At 58.0% G+C, this 14,684-nt stretch overlaps 1 protein-coding gene across 1 annotated transcript; it reads left to right on the forward strand.

The window, feature by feature from the left end:
- The first annotated feature begins 4,188 nt into the window (after positions 1-4,188).
- LOC108535960 (uncharacterized) lies at positions 4,189-14,441 on the forward strand. Its single transcript, XM_017882402.1, has 13 exons — positions 4,189-4,364; positions 4,969-5,099; positions 5,480-5,523; positions 7,624-7,755; positions 8,150-8,166; positions 9,007-9,068; positions 9,441-9,612; positions 9,999-10,411; positions 11,363-11,493; positions 11,878-11,922; positions 12,491-12,621; positions 13,006-13,049; positions 14,390-14,441. Exons 1-8 carry the CDS (start codon positions 4,320-4,322, stop codon positions 9,999-10,001), a joined length of 606 nt encoding a protein of 201 aa, XP_017737891.1. The 5' UTR covers positions 4,189-4,319; the 3' UTR covers positions 10,002-10,411; positions 11,363-11,493; positions 11,878-11,922; positions 12,491-12,621; positions 13,006-13,049; positions 14,390-14,441.
- The last annotated feature ends 243 nt before the right edge of the window (positions 14,442-14,684 follow it).

The following is a 14,684-nucleotide window of genomic DNA, read 5'->3' on the forward strand; positions in this document are numbered from 1 at the left end:
TCATGCGGGCTTGGTGTTGGCACTCTGGTTCCCAGGGGCTGGGGCAGGTTGGTGGCTCCTCCCTGAGCCCCCATTCTCCCCTGTGTCTTTCAGTGAACTGTTCTGCCCAGGCGGGCTCCTGGCCTTGAGCGGCATAGGTGAGTGGATCCTGCTGGGGTCATGGCCCATGAGCCAGGCCATGGGGGTCCACTGAGGGTCACCCTTCAGGCCACGAGGGTTTCCTCAGGGAGCCGACCTAAATCCCCACCAGGGACAGATAGTTTCTCCAGGAGGGTGGCTTCCTTGGACATCGATCCCAAGAAAGATGCCTTCCCTGAAACCCTGCAGGAGTAACAGAGGTTCACGCAGGAGAAGGTTCCTTCAACCCAACACAGTGCAGATCCTAGCTGAGACTTGGTGCACAGGTCAGGCCTGGAGGACTGCCCAGGCCACATGAGGGCATCCACGGGGTCTCTGGGGCCAGGAGTCTTATACAGGAGCTCTTCCTCCCCGAGGCTTGCAGGGGGTTGGGTGTGGGTTATCGGGCTTACGGAGTCAGGCCTTGAAGACTCAAGGGTCGGGCCATACCCTGGGCCCAGAATGGGGCAGACCCTGTTGAGCAATGGGCCATTCCACTGGTGCCTCCTTGAGGCTGGTGGGGGTGGTGCAGCCTCACTGGGGTTGGGTCAAGGGTGAGCTCTGGCCGGCACCTGGTGGTTGGCCCTGGGAATCATGGGCCAAGGGTGCAACCTGCATCCCATTGGAGGTCACCCCTCCCCAAAGTGGAGTGGCCGGAAGGGTGGCATCCTGTGGTGGAAGGTCCACTGTTAAGGGACCTGTGCTGGCAATTTGCTGCCCAAGCTGCTTCTGAGACGTGGGGTCACCTACAGGGTGGTGGAGTCTTGAGCCAAAGGAAAGGAGAAGATACCATGTGTCTCTTGATTGGCTGAGTGTGGCCTGGCTCTGTTTGGGAGGCACACGATGCATGAATGGGGACCCACCAGAGTAGGCATGTGGCCCTGGGGCTCCAGGATGCGATTTCTGGTGTAGGCTTATAGAGGGTGCCTGGACTGGTGCCTTCCACACCCAGGGGCAGGCTATGTGCCTGCCAGTTCTGCAGCTGCACATGGCATCCAGGCCAACCTCCTTGGTTTGCCATGAGCTGGTTGGTGGCCCTGGCCTTGCCCAGTGGTCCAAGTGTGGCCAAGTCATGTGCGGGAGCTGGTGTGGGCAGGGGAGGTGCTCCAGGGTCCTACAGTAGTGTGCAGCCTGGGCGTCTTGCTGGAATCCCATGACCCGCCTACCCTTTCCTTCCAGGGTTCAGGGGCAGGGAGGGGCGTGCATAACCATCAATGTTTTACATGAATCCCATGTATTGAGTCCAGGGAGGGAGACCATCTGTGAGCCAGCATGCCCTGCCCACTTTCCTGCATGGAGGCGTGAGACTGTGTTTGGACAACTGTCCCCCACCCCTCCAGATGGTGACCCTGGAGGAAGAATTGCATGGGGCCCGCTGGCCCTGAAACAGTGTCCCTCAGTCAGGTGCTCAGCCCCTGGTGAGCTGAAGCTCAGGCCCTTCCTGGTGCCCTGGTCTCCTGCACAAAGCTGTGGTGAGCACATCTGGGTCCCAGTGGATGCATGCATGGGTTGGGGGGTGGTGGTGCCCTGGGTTGGGTCAATGATGAGAACCTTATATTGTTCTGAAGAGAGGTGATGACTTAAAAATCATGCTCAATAGGATTACGCTGAGGCCCAGCCTAAGTGAGAATTTTGGAAGAGGATGCTGGGATTTCTAGGTCCCTGTCAGGGGCTCTGTATTTTGGACTGGAGAAATCCAGGCCTTGAACAGCATCTTGGGGGAGCTCTACCCTGTCTCTGCATTTCTACATGAGGCAGCCCAGGCTCCCTCTGTGGGCTTGGTGTTGGCTCTCCGGTTCCCCGGGGTAGGGCACCTTGCTGGGTCCTTCCTGAGCCCCTATTCTCTTCTTGTGTCTTCTGTATTTCAGTGAGCTCTTCAGCCCAGGTGGGCCCGCTGATATTGACGCACATAGGTGAGTACATTCTGCTGGCATCATGGGCCATGAGCCAGGCCACATGGTGTCACTGAGGGTCAGCCCTTGGGAAAGAAGACTTTCCTTAGGGAGCCAACATGAATCCCCACTGGAGAGAGATGGTTTCTGCAAGAGGCTGGCTTCCTTGAGAATTAGAACCAAGACAATGCCTTCCCTGATGCCTTACAGTGGTGACAGTGGTCCAGGCAGGAAAGAGTCCCCTCAGTCCCATGCAGGGCAGCTCCCAGCTGAGACTTGGTGTGTGGGTCTGGCCCAGGCCACATGAAGGGGGCCACAGGGGCTCTAGGGTGCCACAGGGGTCACACAAAAGCTCTCTTTCCCTGGAGAAGTGCTCGAACGGGCCCGTGGGGTCAGGCTGCAGAGATTCGAGGACTGCATCCCAACCATGGCCCTAAATGCAACCGACTGTGTTGAGTAATGGGCCATCTCAATGGTGCCTCTTTGAGCTTGTTGGGGTTGGTGCTGTTTCCCTGGGTTTGGGTCAAGACTGAGCTCTGTCCACTGCCTGGCAATGCTGCAGGCTGGCCCTTGAACTTGTGGGCTTTGGTCTAAGTCGGCAGCCCACATCCTCCTGGAGGTCACACTTTGCATGTCGGTGAGTGGCTGGAAGAGTGGATCCTGAGGTAGGAAGACCTGCTGTCGATGGTCCTGTCCTGGGAATTTGCCACCCAGGCCTCTTCTGAACCATGGGGTCACCTCCAGGGTGGCAAAGTCTTGAGCCTAAGGAATGAGAGGACACCATGTGGCCCAGTGTTGGCCGAAAGTGGCCTGACTCTGTTTTGGGGACCTGTGCGGGCCATGGATGGGGACTCGCCAGAGAAAGCCTATGGCCCTGGGACTCCAGGCTTCGATTTCAAGTGTGGTTTGCCAAGGGTGGCCCACTTCCGTGATAGGTCTGTGTTCTGCGTGGATCCCATCACGTGAGTAACCCTCACCCCTTTGCTGCATGGAGGCATGAGGCCCCGTTTGGACACATGTCCTCCTCCTGTCCCTCCAGGTGGTGAGCCCAGAGGAAGACTTGTGTTGGGCTCAGTGTCTTTCGGCCAGTGTCCCAAAGCCAGGTGCCCGGCCCCTGGTGTGCTGAAGCTTGGGAACTTCCTAGTGACCTGGTCTCCTGCACTGACCTGTGGTGACGACATCCGGGTCCCACCGGATGCCTGTGCAGGAAGGAGGGTGTCCTGGGTTGGGTCGATGATGAGAACCTTATATTGTCCTGAAGAGGGGTGATGACTTAAAAATGATGCTCAATAAGATTACCCTGAAGCCCAGCCTAGGTGAGAATTTTGGAAGAAGACGCTGGAATCCCGAAGTCCCCATTAGGGCCCCTATATTTTGGGCTGGAGACCTGGAGGGCCTGAAGGGCATCTGGAGGGCCCAACCCTGTCTCTGCACTCCTCTGTGAGGCAGCCCAGGCTCCCTGAGGGGGCTTGCTGTTGGTGGTCCAGTTTCCTGGGGTGGGGCATGAGGGCAGCTCCTCCCTGAGCCCCCCTTCTCCATTTGTGTCTTTCAGTGAGCTCTTCCACCCAGGCAGGGCACCCTGGCATTGAGTGGCATAGGTCAGTGGATCCTGCTGGTGTTATGGGCCATGGGTCAGGCCGCGTGGAGTCGCTGAGGGTCAGCCTTCAGGACAGGAGTGTTTCCTTAGGGAGCAGACTTGAATGCCCACCAGGGATGGAAGGGTTGATCCTCTAGGAGAGTGGCTTCCTGAGGAATCGAACCCAAGGGGTATGCCTTCCCTGGAGTCCTGTGGGGATGACAGTCGTCTAGGCAAGAGAGGGTTCCTTCAGTCTCACACAGGGCAGCTCCCAGCTGAGTCTTCGTGTGCTGTTGTGACCTTGAGGACTGTGTAGGCCACATGAGGGGGTCCACAGGGCCTCCAGGATGCCATGGGGTCCACAGGAGCTCTCCATCTGTGGAGAAAGGTGGGCTAGGGCCCATGGAGTTGAGCTGCAGATATTCAAGGATCGCATATGACTTATTGCCCTGAATGGGATGGGCCAGTTGAGCAATATGCCAACTTGTGGCACCTCTTTGAGCCTGGAGGGGGCGGTGCTATTTCCCTAGGTTTGGGTCAAGGCTGAGCTCAGGCTGGCACCTGGTGTTGCTGCAGTCTGACCATGGACTCGTTAGGTTTAGGCCAAGGGGTCAGCCCACGTATTGCTGAGGTTCTCTCCTTGGCTGGAATTCACCCCTTTCCTGTGGACAAGTGTCTGGAAGGGTGGCCTCCTGAGGTGGAAGGCCTGCTATCAAGGGTCTTGTCCCTGGAATATGCCACCCATGCTGCTTCTGAGCCGTGGGGTCACCTCCAGGATGGTGAGTCTTGTGCCCAAGGAAAGAAGTCACCATGTGTCCCCCGAATAGCCAAGTGTGGCCCTGCTCTGTGTTAGGAGGTGTGGGGGGCATGAATGGGGACCCACCAGAGAAAGCATGTGGCCCTGGGACCCCAGGCATGTACAGGACTAGTACGTGCTGTGATAGGGCACCTGGATGGGTTCCCACAGTGCACAGGGGCAGGATATGTGACTGCCAGCTTTGCAGTGGCATCTGGCATCTGGGCCAGCCTCCTTGGTTGGCGATGAGCTGTTTGGTGGCCCTGGTCTGTGCCCAGTAGACCTGGCATGATGCTGGGGTCATGCGGTGGAGCCAGCATGGGCAGTGGAAGTGCTCATGGGCTCTGCAGTAGGGCACAGCTGGGGCTTCTTGCCCGACCCCAGTGACCCGCCTGCCTTGTTCCTTCAAGGATTGGTGGCTGAGAGAGCACAGGGTGCCCTGTGTCTTCAATGGGCCAGTGTTCCACATGGAACCCATCACATAGGTCCATGGAGGGCAAGCATCCCTGAGCCGCCACACCCCACCTTCTGCCTCCATGGAGGGATGAGGTTGTGTTTGGACACATGTCCTACTCCTGTTTCCCCAGACGTTGAACCTTGAGAAAGACTTGCATTGGACCCATTGGCCCAGGGCCAGCGTCTGTCAGTCAAGTGCCCAGCCCCAGTACACTGAAGATGGGGCCCTTCCTGATGCCCTCGTCTCCTGCATTGAGCTGTGGTGAGCACATCCGGGTCCCACGGGATGCATTGATGGGGAGGGGGTGCCCTGGGTTGGGTCGATGATGAGAACCTTATATTGTCTGAAGAGAGGTGATGACATAAAAATCATGCTCAATAGGATTACGCTGAGGCCCAGCCTGGGTGAGAATTTGGAAGAGGATGCTGGGAAACATGAGTTCCCTGTGAGGTCCACTATATTTTGGGCTAGAGACCTGGAGGCTCTGAGGGCATCTAGAGGGTGCCCACCCCTGTCTCTGCACTCCTCCATGAGGCAGCCCAGGCTCACTACGTGGGCTTGGTGTCAGCGCTGCTGTTACCCAGGGGTGGAGCACTTTGGTGGCTCCTTCCTGAGCCCCCATTTTCCCCTGTGTCTTTCAGTGAGCTCTTCTGCCCAGCAGACCCCCTTGCATTGACCGACATAGGTGAGTGGATCCTGCTGGGGTCATGGTCCATGAGCCAGGCTGTGTGGGGTTTCCGAGCATCAGTCTTCAGCTGCAAGGGTTTCCTTAGGAGCCTTCCTGAATGCCCACTTGGGATTGGTTCTCTAGGAGGGCAGCTTCCTTAGGAATCAGACCCCAGGAGGATACATTCCCTGAAGCCCTGCAGGGGTTGTGGTGGTCCAGGCATTAAAGGGTTTCCTCCACCTCATGCAGGGCAGTGTCCCGCTGAGACTCGGTCCTCAGGTCTGGCCTCTAGGATGGCCAGGCCACATGAAGGGGGACACAAGGGCTCTGGGGCACCAAGGGGTTCATGCACAGGCTCTCTGACCTTGGAGAGGTGTGTGTGATTTGGCCCATGGGGTTGGGCTGTGGATTTTCAAGGATTGCACCAAACCCATGACCCTGAATGGGACTGACCCTATTAAGCAATCGGCCATCCCAGTGGTGCCTCTGTGAGCCAAGTGCAGGTCGGCACTGTTTCCTTAGGGTGAGTGGAGACTAGCTTTGGCCAACATCTGATGGTGGTGCAGTCCCGCCCTGGGATTGGTGGGCTTCGGGACAAGGGGATAGCCCATGTCCCTTCGGGGTCACCCCTTCCTTGTGAGCAAGTGACAGGAAGAGTGTCCTCCTGAGGTGGGAAGACCTGCTGTGGAAGGTCCTGTCTCAGAAATTTGCTGTCCAGGCTGCTTCTGAGCTATGGGGTCACCTCCATGGTGGCGGGGCCTCAGGTGAATGGATCCTATTGGGGTCATGGGCCATGAGCCAGGCCGGGGTGGGGTCCCAGAGTGTCACGCTTCAGGTCATGAGGGTTTCCTCAAGGAGCTGACCTGAATCCCCACCAGGGATGGATGGTTTCTCCAGGTGGGAGATTTCCTTTGAAATCAGTCCCAAGAAGGATGTCTTCCCTGAAACCCTGCAGGAGTAACAAAGGTTCAGGGAGGAGAGGGTTCCTTCAACCCAATGCAGTGCAGATCCTAGCTGAGACTTGGTGCACAGGTCAGTCCTGGAGGACTGCCCAGGCCACATGAGGGCATTCCCAGGGTCTCCGGGGCCAGGAGTCTTATATGGGAGCTCTCTGTCCCCGAGGCTTGAAGGGGGACAGTGTGTGGCTGATCCGGCTTACGGAGTCAGACCCTGAACATTCAGGGGTCAGGAATGACCTATGGCCCTGAATGGGACCGACCCTGTTGAGCAATGGAGGAATGGGACATCCCGGTGGTGGCACCTTGAGCCTGGTGGGGGTGGCTCAGCCTCAGTGGGGTTAGGTCAAGACTGAGCTCTGGCTGTCACCTCATGGTTGGCCCTGGGAATCGTGGGCTTTGGGCCAAGGGTGCAGCCCGGGTCCCATTGGAGTTCAGCCCTCCCCATAGTGGAGTGGCCAGAAGGGTGGCATCCTGTGGTGGAAGGGCCACTGTGAAGGGTCCTGTCCCAGCAATTTGCTGCCAAGGCTGCTTCTGAGTCATGGGGTCACCTCCAGGGTGATGGGGTCTTGAGCCAAAGGAAAGGAGAGGACATTATGTGGCCCCTGATTGGCAGAGCGTGGCCCAGCTCTGTGTTTGGGAGGTGTGAGGTGCATGAATGGGGACCCACTAGAGAAGGCACGTGGCCCTGGGGCCCCAGGATGGTATTTCTGGTGTGAGCTTATGGAGGGTGCATGAATGTGTGCATTCCATGCCCAGGAGCAGGCTATGTGACTGCCAGGTCTGCAGTGGTGCATGGCATCCAGGCCAGCCTTCTTGGTTTGCCGTGAGCTGGTTGGTGGCCCTGGCCCTGCCCAGTGGTCCCATTGAGGCCCAGAGTTGTAGGGGGGAGCTGGCGTGGGCAGTGGAGGTGCTCCAGGGTCCTACAGTAGGGTGCAGCCGAGGCGTCTTACTGGAATCCCATGATCTATCTGCCCTGTTCTTTCAGGGTTCAGTGGCAGGGAGGGCCAAGGGTTCCTCACGTGCATGACCGTCACTGTTTTACATGGATCTCATCTCATGAGTCCATGGAGGGAGAGCATGTGCGAGCTAGCACCCCCTGCCCACTTTCCCCTATGGAGGCATGAAGCCCTGTTTGGACACCTGTCCCTCACCCCTCCAGATGGTGACCCTGGAGGAAGAATTGCATTGGACCTGCTGGTCCTGACACAGTGTCCCTCAGCCGGGTGCTCAGCCCCTGATAAGCTGAAGCTCTGGCCCTTCCTGGTGCCCTGGTATCCTGCACAGAGCTCTGGTGAGTCCATCTGGGTCCCAATGGATGCATGCATGGGTTGGGGGGTTGGTGCCCTGGGTTGGGTCAATGATGAGGGCCTTATATTGTTCTAAAGAGAGGTGATGACTTAAAAATCATGCTCAATAGGATTACGCTGAGGCCCAGCCTAAGTGAGAATTTTGAAAGAGGATGCTGGGATTTCTAGGTCCCTGTCAGGGGCTCTGTATTTTGGACTGGAGAAATCCAGGCCCTGAACAGCATCTTGGGGGAGCTCTACCCTGTCTCTGCGTTTCTACATGAGGTAGCCCAGGCTCCCTCTGTGGGCTTGGTGTTGGCTCTCTGGTACCCTGAGGTAGGGCACCTTGCTGGGTCCTTCCTGAGCCCCTGTTCTCTTCTTGTGTCTTCTGTATTTCAGTGAGCTCTTCAGCCCAGGTGAGTCCCCTGACATTGATGCGCATAGGTGAGTGCATTCTGCTGACATCGTGGGCCATGAGCCAGGCTGCGTGGTGTCACTGAGGGTCAGCCCTTGGGAAAGAAGGGTTTCCTCATGGAGCCGACTGAATCCCTACTGGGGAGGGCGGTTTCTCCAGGAGGCCGGCTTCCTTGGGAATCAGACCCAAGACAATGCCTTTCCTGAAGCCTTACAGGGATGACAGTGGTCTAGGCAGGAAAGGGTCCCCTTATTCCCATGTGGGGCAGTTCCCAGTTGAGACTTGGTATGCAGGTCTGGCCTCAAGGACGGCCCAGGCCACATGACAGGTGTCACAGGGGCTCTGGGGTGCCCCAGGGGTCACACGAGAGCTCTCTTTCGCTGGAGAGGTGCTCGACTGGGCCCGTGGGTTCAGGCCACAGAGATTCAAGGATTGCATCCCAACCGCAGCCCTAACTGAGACCGACCGTGTTGAGTAATGGGCCATCTCAATGGCGCCTCTTTGAGCCTGGTGTGGGGCGGTGCTGTTTCCCTGGGTTTGGGTCAAGGCTGAGCTCTGGCCAGCATCTGGTGATGCTGCAGGCCAGCCCAGGTTCTTCTGGGCTTTGGTCCATTCGGCAGCCTGGTCCTGCTAGAGATCACCCCTTGCCTGCTGGTGAGTGACTGGAAGAGTGGATCCTGAGGTCAGAAGACCCACTGTCGATGGTCCTGTCCTGAGAATTTGGCTTCTGAGCCATGGGGTCACCTCCAGGGTGGTGGGGTCTTGGGGCTAAGGAAAGAGAGGACACTATGTAGCCCATGGTTGCCCGAGGGTGGCCTGACTCTGTTTAGGACATTTACAGGACATGGATGGGGACCCGCCAGAGAAAGCATGTGGCCCTTGGACTCCAGGCTTTGATTTCAGGTGGGCTTGCAAATAGCACCTAGGCAGGTGCCCAGCACACCCTGGGGCAGGCTATGCATCTTCCACGTCCACAGTGGCACATAGCTTCTGGGCCACTCTCCTTGGCTGGCCATGAGCTGGTTGGTTCCCCGTGCCCTGTGTTCCCGGAGTGGCTCTGGGATTGTGTGGGGCAGACAGCTTGGGCAGTGGAGATGCTATCAAGGCCGTCAGTAGGGTGCAGTCTGGGCATCTTACCTGAGCCCAGACCTACCTACCCTGTTTTCTCAGGGTTTGGTGATGGGGAGGGCCAAGGGCTCCCCATGTACATGATAGGTCAGTGTTCCTCATGGACCCCATCACATGGGTATACCTTACCCCTTCCCCACATGGAAGGATGAGGCCTTGTTTGGACACATGTCCTCTTCCTGTCCCCCCAAATGGTGAGCCTGGAGGAAGACTTGCGTTGGGCCCAATGGACCCAGGCCAGTGGCCATCAGCCAGGTGCCCACCCTGGTGTGCTGAAGCTTGGGACCTACCTGTCATCCTGGTTTCCTACGGAGCTGTGGTAAGCACATCTGGGTCCCGCTGGATGCATGCATGGAGAGGAGGGTGCCCTGGTTTGGGTCGATGATGAGAACCTTATATTATCCTGAAGAGAGGTGATGACTTAAAATTCATGCTCAATAGGATTACGCTGAGGCTCACGCTAGGTGAGAATTTGGAAGAGGATGCTGGGATCCCGAAGTCCCCGGTAGGGGACTTTATTTATTAGTTTTGGGCTGGAGCCCTAGAGGCCCTGAAGGGCATCTGGGGGGCCCAACCCTATCTCTGCACTCCTCCGTGAGGCAGCCCAGGCTCCCTGTGTGGGCTTGCTGTTGGTGGTCCAGTTCCCTGGGGTGGGGCACGTGGAAGCTCCTCCTTGAGCCCCACTTCTCCACCTGTGTCTTTCAGTGAGGTCTTCAACCCAGGCAGGGCACCCTGGCATTTACCGGCATAGGTGAGTGGATCCTGCTGCCATCATGGGCCACGGGCCAGGCCAGGTGGGGTCATTGAGGGTCAGCCTTTGGGACAGCAGGGTTTCCTCAGGGAGTGAACCTGAATCCCCACCGGGGAGGGATGGGTTGGTCCTCCAGGAGGGTGGCTTCCTGGGAAATCAGACCCAAGGGGGTTGCCTTCCCTGGAGCCCTGCAGGGATGACAGTGGTCCAGGCAGGAGAGGGTTCCTTCAGTCTTACACATAGTAGCTCCCAGATGAGTCTAGGTGTTCGAGTCTGGCCTCGAGGACTGCCCAGGCCACCTGAGGGGCCAATAGGGGATCTGGGACACCATGGGAGTCACACAGGAGCTCTCCATTCATGCAGAAAGGTGGGTAATAGGGCCCATGGAGTCGAGCTGTAGAGATTTAAGGATTGTGCCCAATGCATGGCCATGAATGGGACAGACCCTGTTGAGTAATGAGCCTCGTCTAGCCTTGAGGGGGGCGGTGCTGTTTCCCTAGGTTTGGGTCAAGACTGAGCTCCGGCCGGCGCCTGGTGGTGCTGAGGTCTGGCCATGGACTCGTCGGCTTTGGGCCAAGGTGTCAGCCTGCTCCCCCTGGAAGTCCCCCCTTCCCTGTGGCTGGAAGTCCCCCCTTCCCCGTGGCTGGAAATCCCCCCTTCCCCAGTGGGCAAGTGTCGGGAATGGTTGCCTGGAGGTTGGAAGGCCTGCTGTCAAGGGTCTTGTCCTTGGAATATGCGGCCCATGCTGCTTCTGAGTCATGGGGTCACCTCCAGGGTAGCGGATCTTGGGCCCAAGGATAGGAGAAGATGCTGTGTGTCCCCTGGTTAGCTGATTGTAGCCCTGCTCTGTGTTCAGGAGGTGTGTGGGGCATGGATGCGGACCCACCAGAGAAACCATGTGGCCCTGGGACCCCAGGTTGCTATTTCCAGTATGTGCTGGGAAAGGGCATCTGGGTGGGTGCCCACCATGCACAGGGATAGGCTATGTGACTGCCAGGTCTGCAGTGGCATCTGACATGCAGGCCAGCCTCCTTGGTTTGCCGTGAACTGGTTGGTGGCCCTGGCCTGTGCCTAGTAGTCCTGGCATGACCCTGGGGTTGTGTGGGGGAGCCAGCAGGGTCCCACCTGCCCTGTCCTTCCAGGGTTCTGTGGCTAAGAGCACTGAGTGCCCTGTGTCCGTGATGGGCCAGTGTTCCGCATGCATCCCATCACGTGGGTCCATGGAGGGCGAGTGTGCTTGAACTGCCACACCCCACTTTCTGCTCACATGGAGGAGTGAGGTTGTGTTTGGACAACTGTCCTACTCTTGTTCTCCCAGATTGTGACCCCAGAGGAAGAATTGTTTTGGGCCCAATGGCCCTGGGCCAGTGTCCGTCAGCCCAGTGTCCAGCCCCTGGTGTACTGAAGCTCAGGCCCTTCCTGGTGCCCTAGTCTCCTGCACTGAACTTGGTGAGCCCATTCGGGTACTGCTGGATGCAGCGGTGAGGAGGGAGGTGCCATGGGTTAGGTCGGTGATGAGAACCTTATATTGTCCTGAAGAGAGGTAATGACTTAAAAATCATGCTCAAAAGGATTATGCTGAGGCCCAGCCTAGGTTAGAATTTTGGAAGAGGATGCTGGGCTCCTGAGGTCCCCAGGAGGGCCCCTGTATTTTTGGCTGGAGACCTGGAGGCCCTGAAGGCTATCTGGGGGGTGCCTAACCCTGTCCCTATACTCCTCTGTGAGGCAGCCCAGGATCTCTGTGCGGGCTTGGTGTTGGCACTCTGGTTTTCTGGGGGCGGGTCAGGTTGGTGGCTCCTTCGTGAATCCTTATTCTCCCCTTGATTCTTTCAGTGAGCTCTTCTGCTCAGATGGGTCCCCTGGCATTGACCAGCATAGGTGAGTGGATCCTGCTGGGTTCATGGGCCATGAGGCACACACATGGGGTCACTGAGGGTCAGCCTTTGGGACAGGAGGGTTTCCTCAGGGAGCCGACCTGAATCCCCACCATGGAGGGATGGGTTGGTCCTCCAGAACAGTGGCTTCCTGGGGAATCTGACACCAGGAGGACACCTTCGCTGAAGCCCTGCAGGGGTGATGGTGGTCCAGGCTGGAAAGGGTTCCTTCAATCTCATGCGGGGCAGCTCCCTGCTGACATGAGGTCTGACCTTGAGGACTGCCCAGGCCACATGAGCAGGACAACAGGGGCTCCAGGGTGCCATGGGGATTGTGTGGGGGGCTCTCCATCCCCAGAGAGAGGTGGGCAATCAGGCCCATGGGGTCAGGCTTCTAGGGTTCAGTGGCAGGGAGAGCCAAGGGTTCCCTGGGTCCATTACCGTCAATGTTTCACATGGATCCCATCACATGGGTCCATGGAGGGACAGCATGTGTGAGCAGGCACCCCTTGCTCCCTTTCCCACATGGAGATGTGAGGCCCTGTTTGGACACCTGACCCCTGTCCCTGCAGATAGTGAACCTGGAGGAAGACTCTTCCTGGGTCCCCTGGCCCCAAGCCAGTGTCCATCAGCCAGATGCCAGACCCCAGTGTGCTAAAACTCATGCCCTTCCTGATGCCCTGGTCTCCTGCACTGAGCTATGGTGAGAACATCCAGGTCCCACTGGATGCATGCGTGGGGAGGAATGTGCCCTGGGTTGGGTCAATGATGAGAACCTTATATTGTCCTGAAGAAAGGTGATGACATAAAAATCATGCTCAATAGGATTACGCTGAGGCCCACCCTAGGTGACAATGTTGGAAGAGGACACTGGGAATCAATGAGATCCCTGGCAGGGTCACTGTATTTTGGGCTGGAGACCTGGAAGCCCTGAAGGGCACCTCGTTGGGGGCCCAACTCTGTCTTCTCTCCCCCGTGAGGCAGCCCAAGCTCCCTGTGTGGGCTTGGTGTCAGCGCTCTGCTTTCCTGGAGGTGGGGCATTTTGGCTGCTCCTTCCTGAGCCCCTGTTCTCCCCTGTGTCTTTCAGTGAGCTCTTTCACCCAGCAGACTCCCTGGCATTGACCAGCATAGGTGAGTGGCTTCTGCTTGGGTCATGGGCCATGAGCCAGGCCATAGGATTGCCGAGGGTCAGCATTTGAGCCATGAGGGTTTCCTCAGGAGCCGACCTGAACCCCCACCTGGGATGGGTTCTCCCAGAGGGCAGCTTCCTTGTGAATCTGATCCAAGTAGGATGCCTTCTCTGAAGCCCTGCAGGGGTGACAGTTGTCCAGGCAAGAAAGGGTTCCCTCAGCCCCACGCGGGGCAGTGCCCAGCCAAGACTCAGTGCTTGGGTTAGGCCCCTAGGATGGCCAGGCCCCTTGAGGGGGGTCACAAGGGCTCCAGGGCACCACAGGGGCCTCGCGGGGTCTCTCCGAACCTGGAGAGTAGTATGCGATTTGGCCCATGGGGTCGGGCCCCAGATTCAAGGATCACACCACACCCATGGCCCTGAAGGGAACCAACCCTGTTAAGCAATGGGGCATCCCAGGGGTGCCTCTTTGAACCAAGTATGGGGTGGTGCTGTTTTCCTGAGGTTGGGTCAATACTAGCTCTGGCCAGTGCCTGTTGGTGGTGCAGTCCAGCCCTGAAATTCATGGGCACTGGGCCCCGGGTGCAGCCTGTGTCCCGCTGGGGATTCACCCCTTCCTTGTGGGCGGGTGGCGGGAAGGGCGTCCTCCTGAGGTGGGAAGGCCAGCTGTGGAAGGAACTGTCCTGGAAATTTGCTATCCAGTCTGCTTCTGAGCCATGGGGTCGCCTCCAGGGTTGGCAGGGTCTTGGGCCCAAGGAAAGGAGAGGATACCATGTTTCCCTCAACTGGCCGAGTGTGGCCCTGCTCTGCATGTGGGAGGTGTTGTATGGGGCATGGATAGGGACCCACCAGAGAAAACACGTGGCCCTCAGGCCCAAGGCTGCAATTTCTTAGTGCACCCTTGGAGACGGTCCTGGACCCCTCCATTCCCAGGGGCAGACTGTGCAACTATCAGGTCAGCAGCGGCACGTGGCATCTGGGCCAGTCTACTTGGTTGGCCATGAGCTGTTGGTGGCCCTGGTCCTTTCCCAGGGTTTGGGTGCAGCCCTGGGGTCATGTGGGATAGCCAGTGTGGGCAGTGGAGGTGCTCTGGTGGCCTGCAGTAGGGTGCAGCCTGGGTGTCTTGCCTGAGCCCAGTGACCTGCCTGCCATGTCCTCACAGGGTTCCCTGGCAGGGAGGGCCAAGGGTCCTCTGTGTCTGTGACACATCAGTGTTTCCTATGGATCCCATCAAATGGGCCCACGGAGGGAGAGCATGCGTGAACCGGCACCCCTCCACCCTCTTCCCTGCGTGGAGGCATGAGCCCCTGGTTGGACATATGTCCTCCTCCTGTCCCCCCAGATGGTGGCCCTGGAGGAGGACTTGTATTGGGACCACTGGCCCCATGTCAGTGTCTGTCAGCCAGGTGTACAGCCCTTGGTGTGTTGAAGCTCAGGCCCTTCCTGGTGCTCTGGTCTCCTGCACTGAGCTTGGTGAGCCTTTCCAGGTCCTGCTGGATGCATGTGCGGAAAGGGGATGCCCTGGGTTGGGTCGATGATGAGAACCTTATACTGTCCTGAAGAGAGGTGATGACTTAAAAATCATGCTCAATAGGATTACGCTGAGGCCCAACCTAGGTGAGAATTTTGGAAGAGTA

Source organism: Rhinopithecus bieti, unplaced genomic scaffold, assembly GCF_001698545.2.
Source record: "Rhinopithecus bieti isolate Rb0 unplaced genomic scaffold, ASM169854v2 scaffold_13247, whole genome shotgun sequence".
NCBI classification, from domain to species: domain Eukaryota; kingdom Metazoa; phylum Chordata; class Mammalia; order Primates; family Cercopithecidae; genus Rhinopithecus; species Rhinopithecus bieti.

Bases quoted from the DNA above. Each gene is read 5' to 3' on its own strand.
- LOC108535960 (XM_017882402.1), top strand. From the start codon at position 4,320: ATGCCACCCATGCTGCTTCTGAGCCGTGGGGTCACCTCCAGGATG. The intron at 5,100-5,479 runs GTGAGCACATCC...TGTGTCTTTCAG, and splicing joins GTCTCCTGCATTGAGCTGTG to TGAGCTCTTCTGCCCAGCAG. The intron at 5,524-7,623 runs GTGAGTGGATCC...TCACCCCTCCAG, and splicing joins CCTTGCATTGACCGACATAG to ATGGTGACCCTGGAGGAAGA.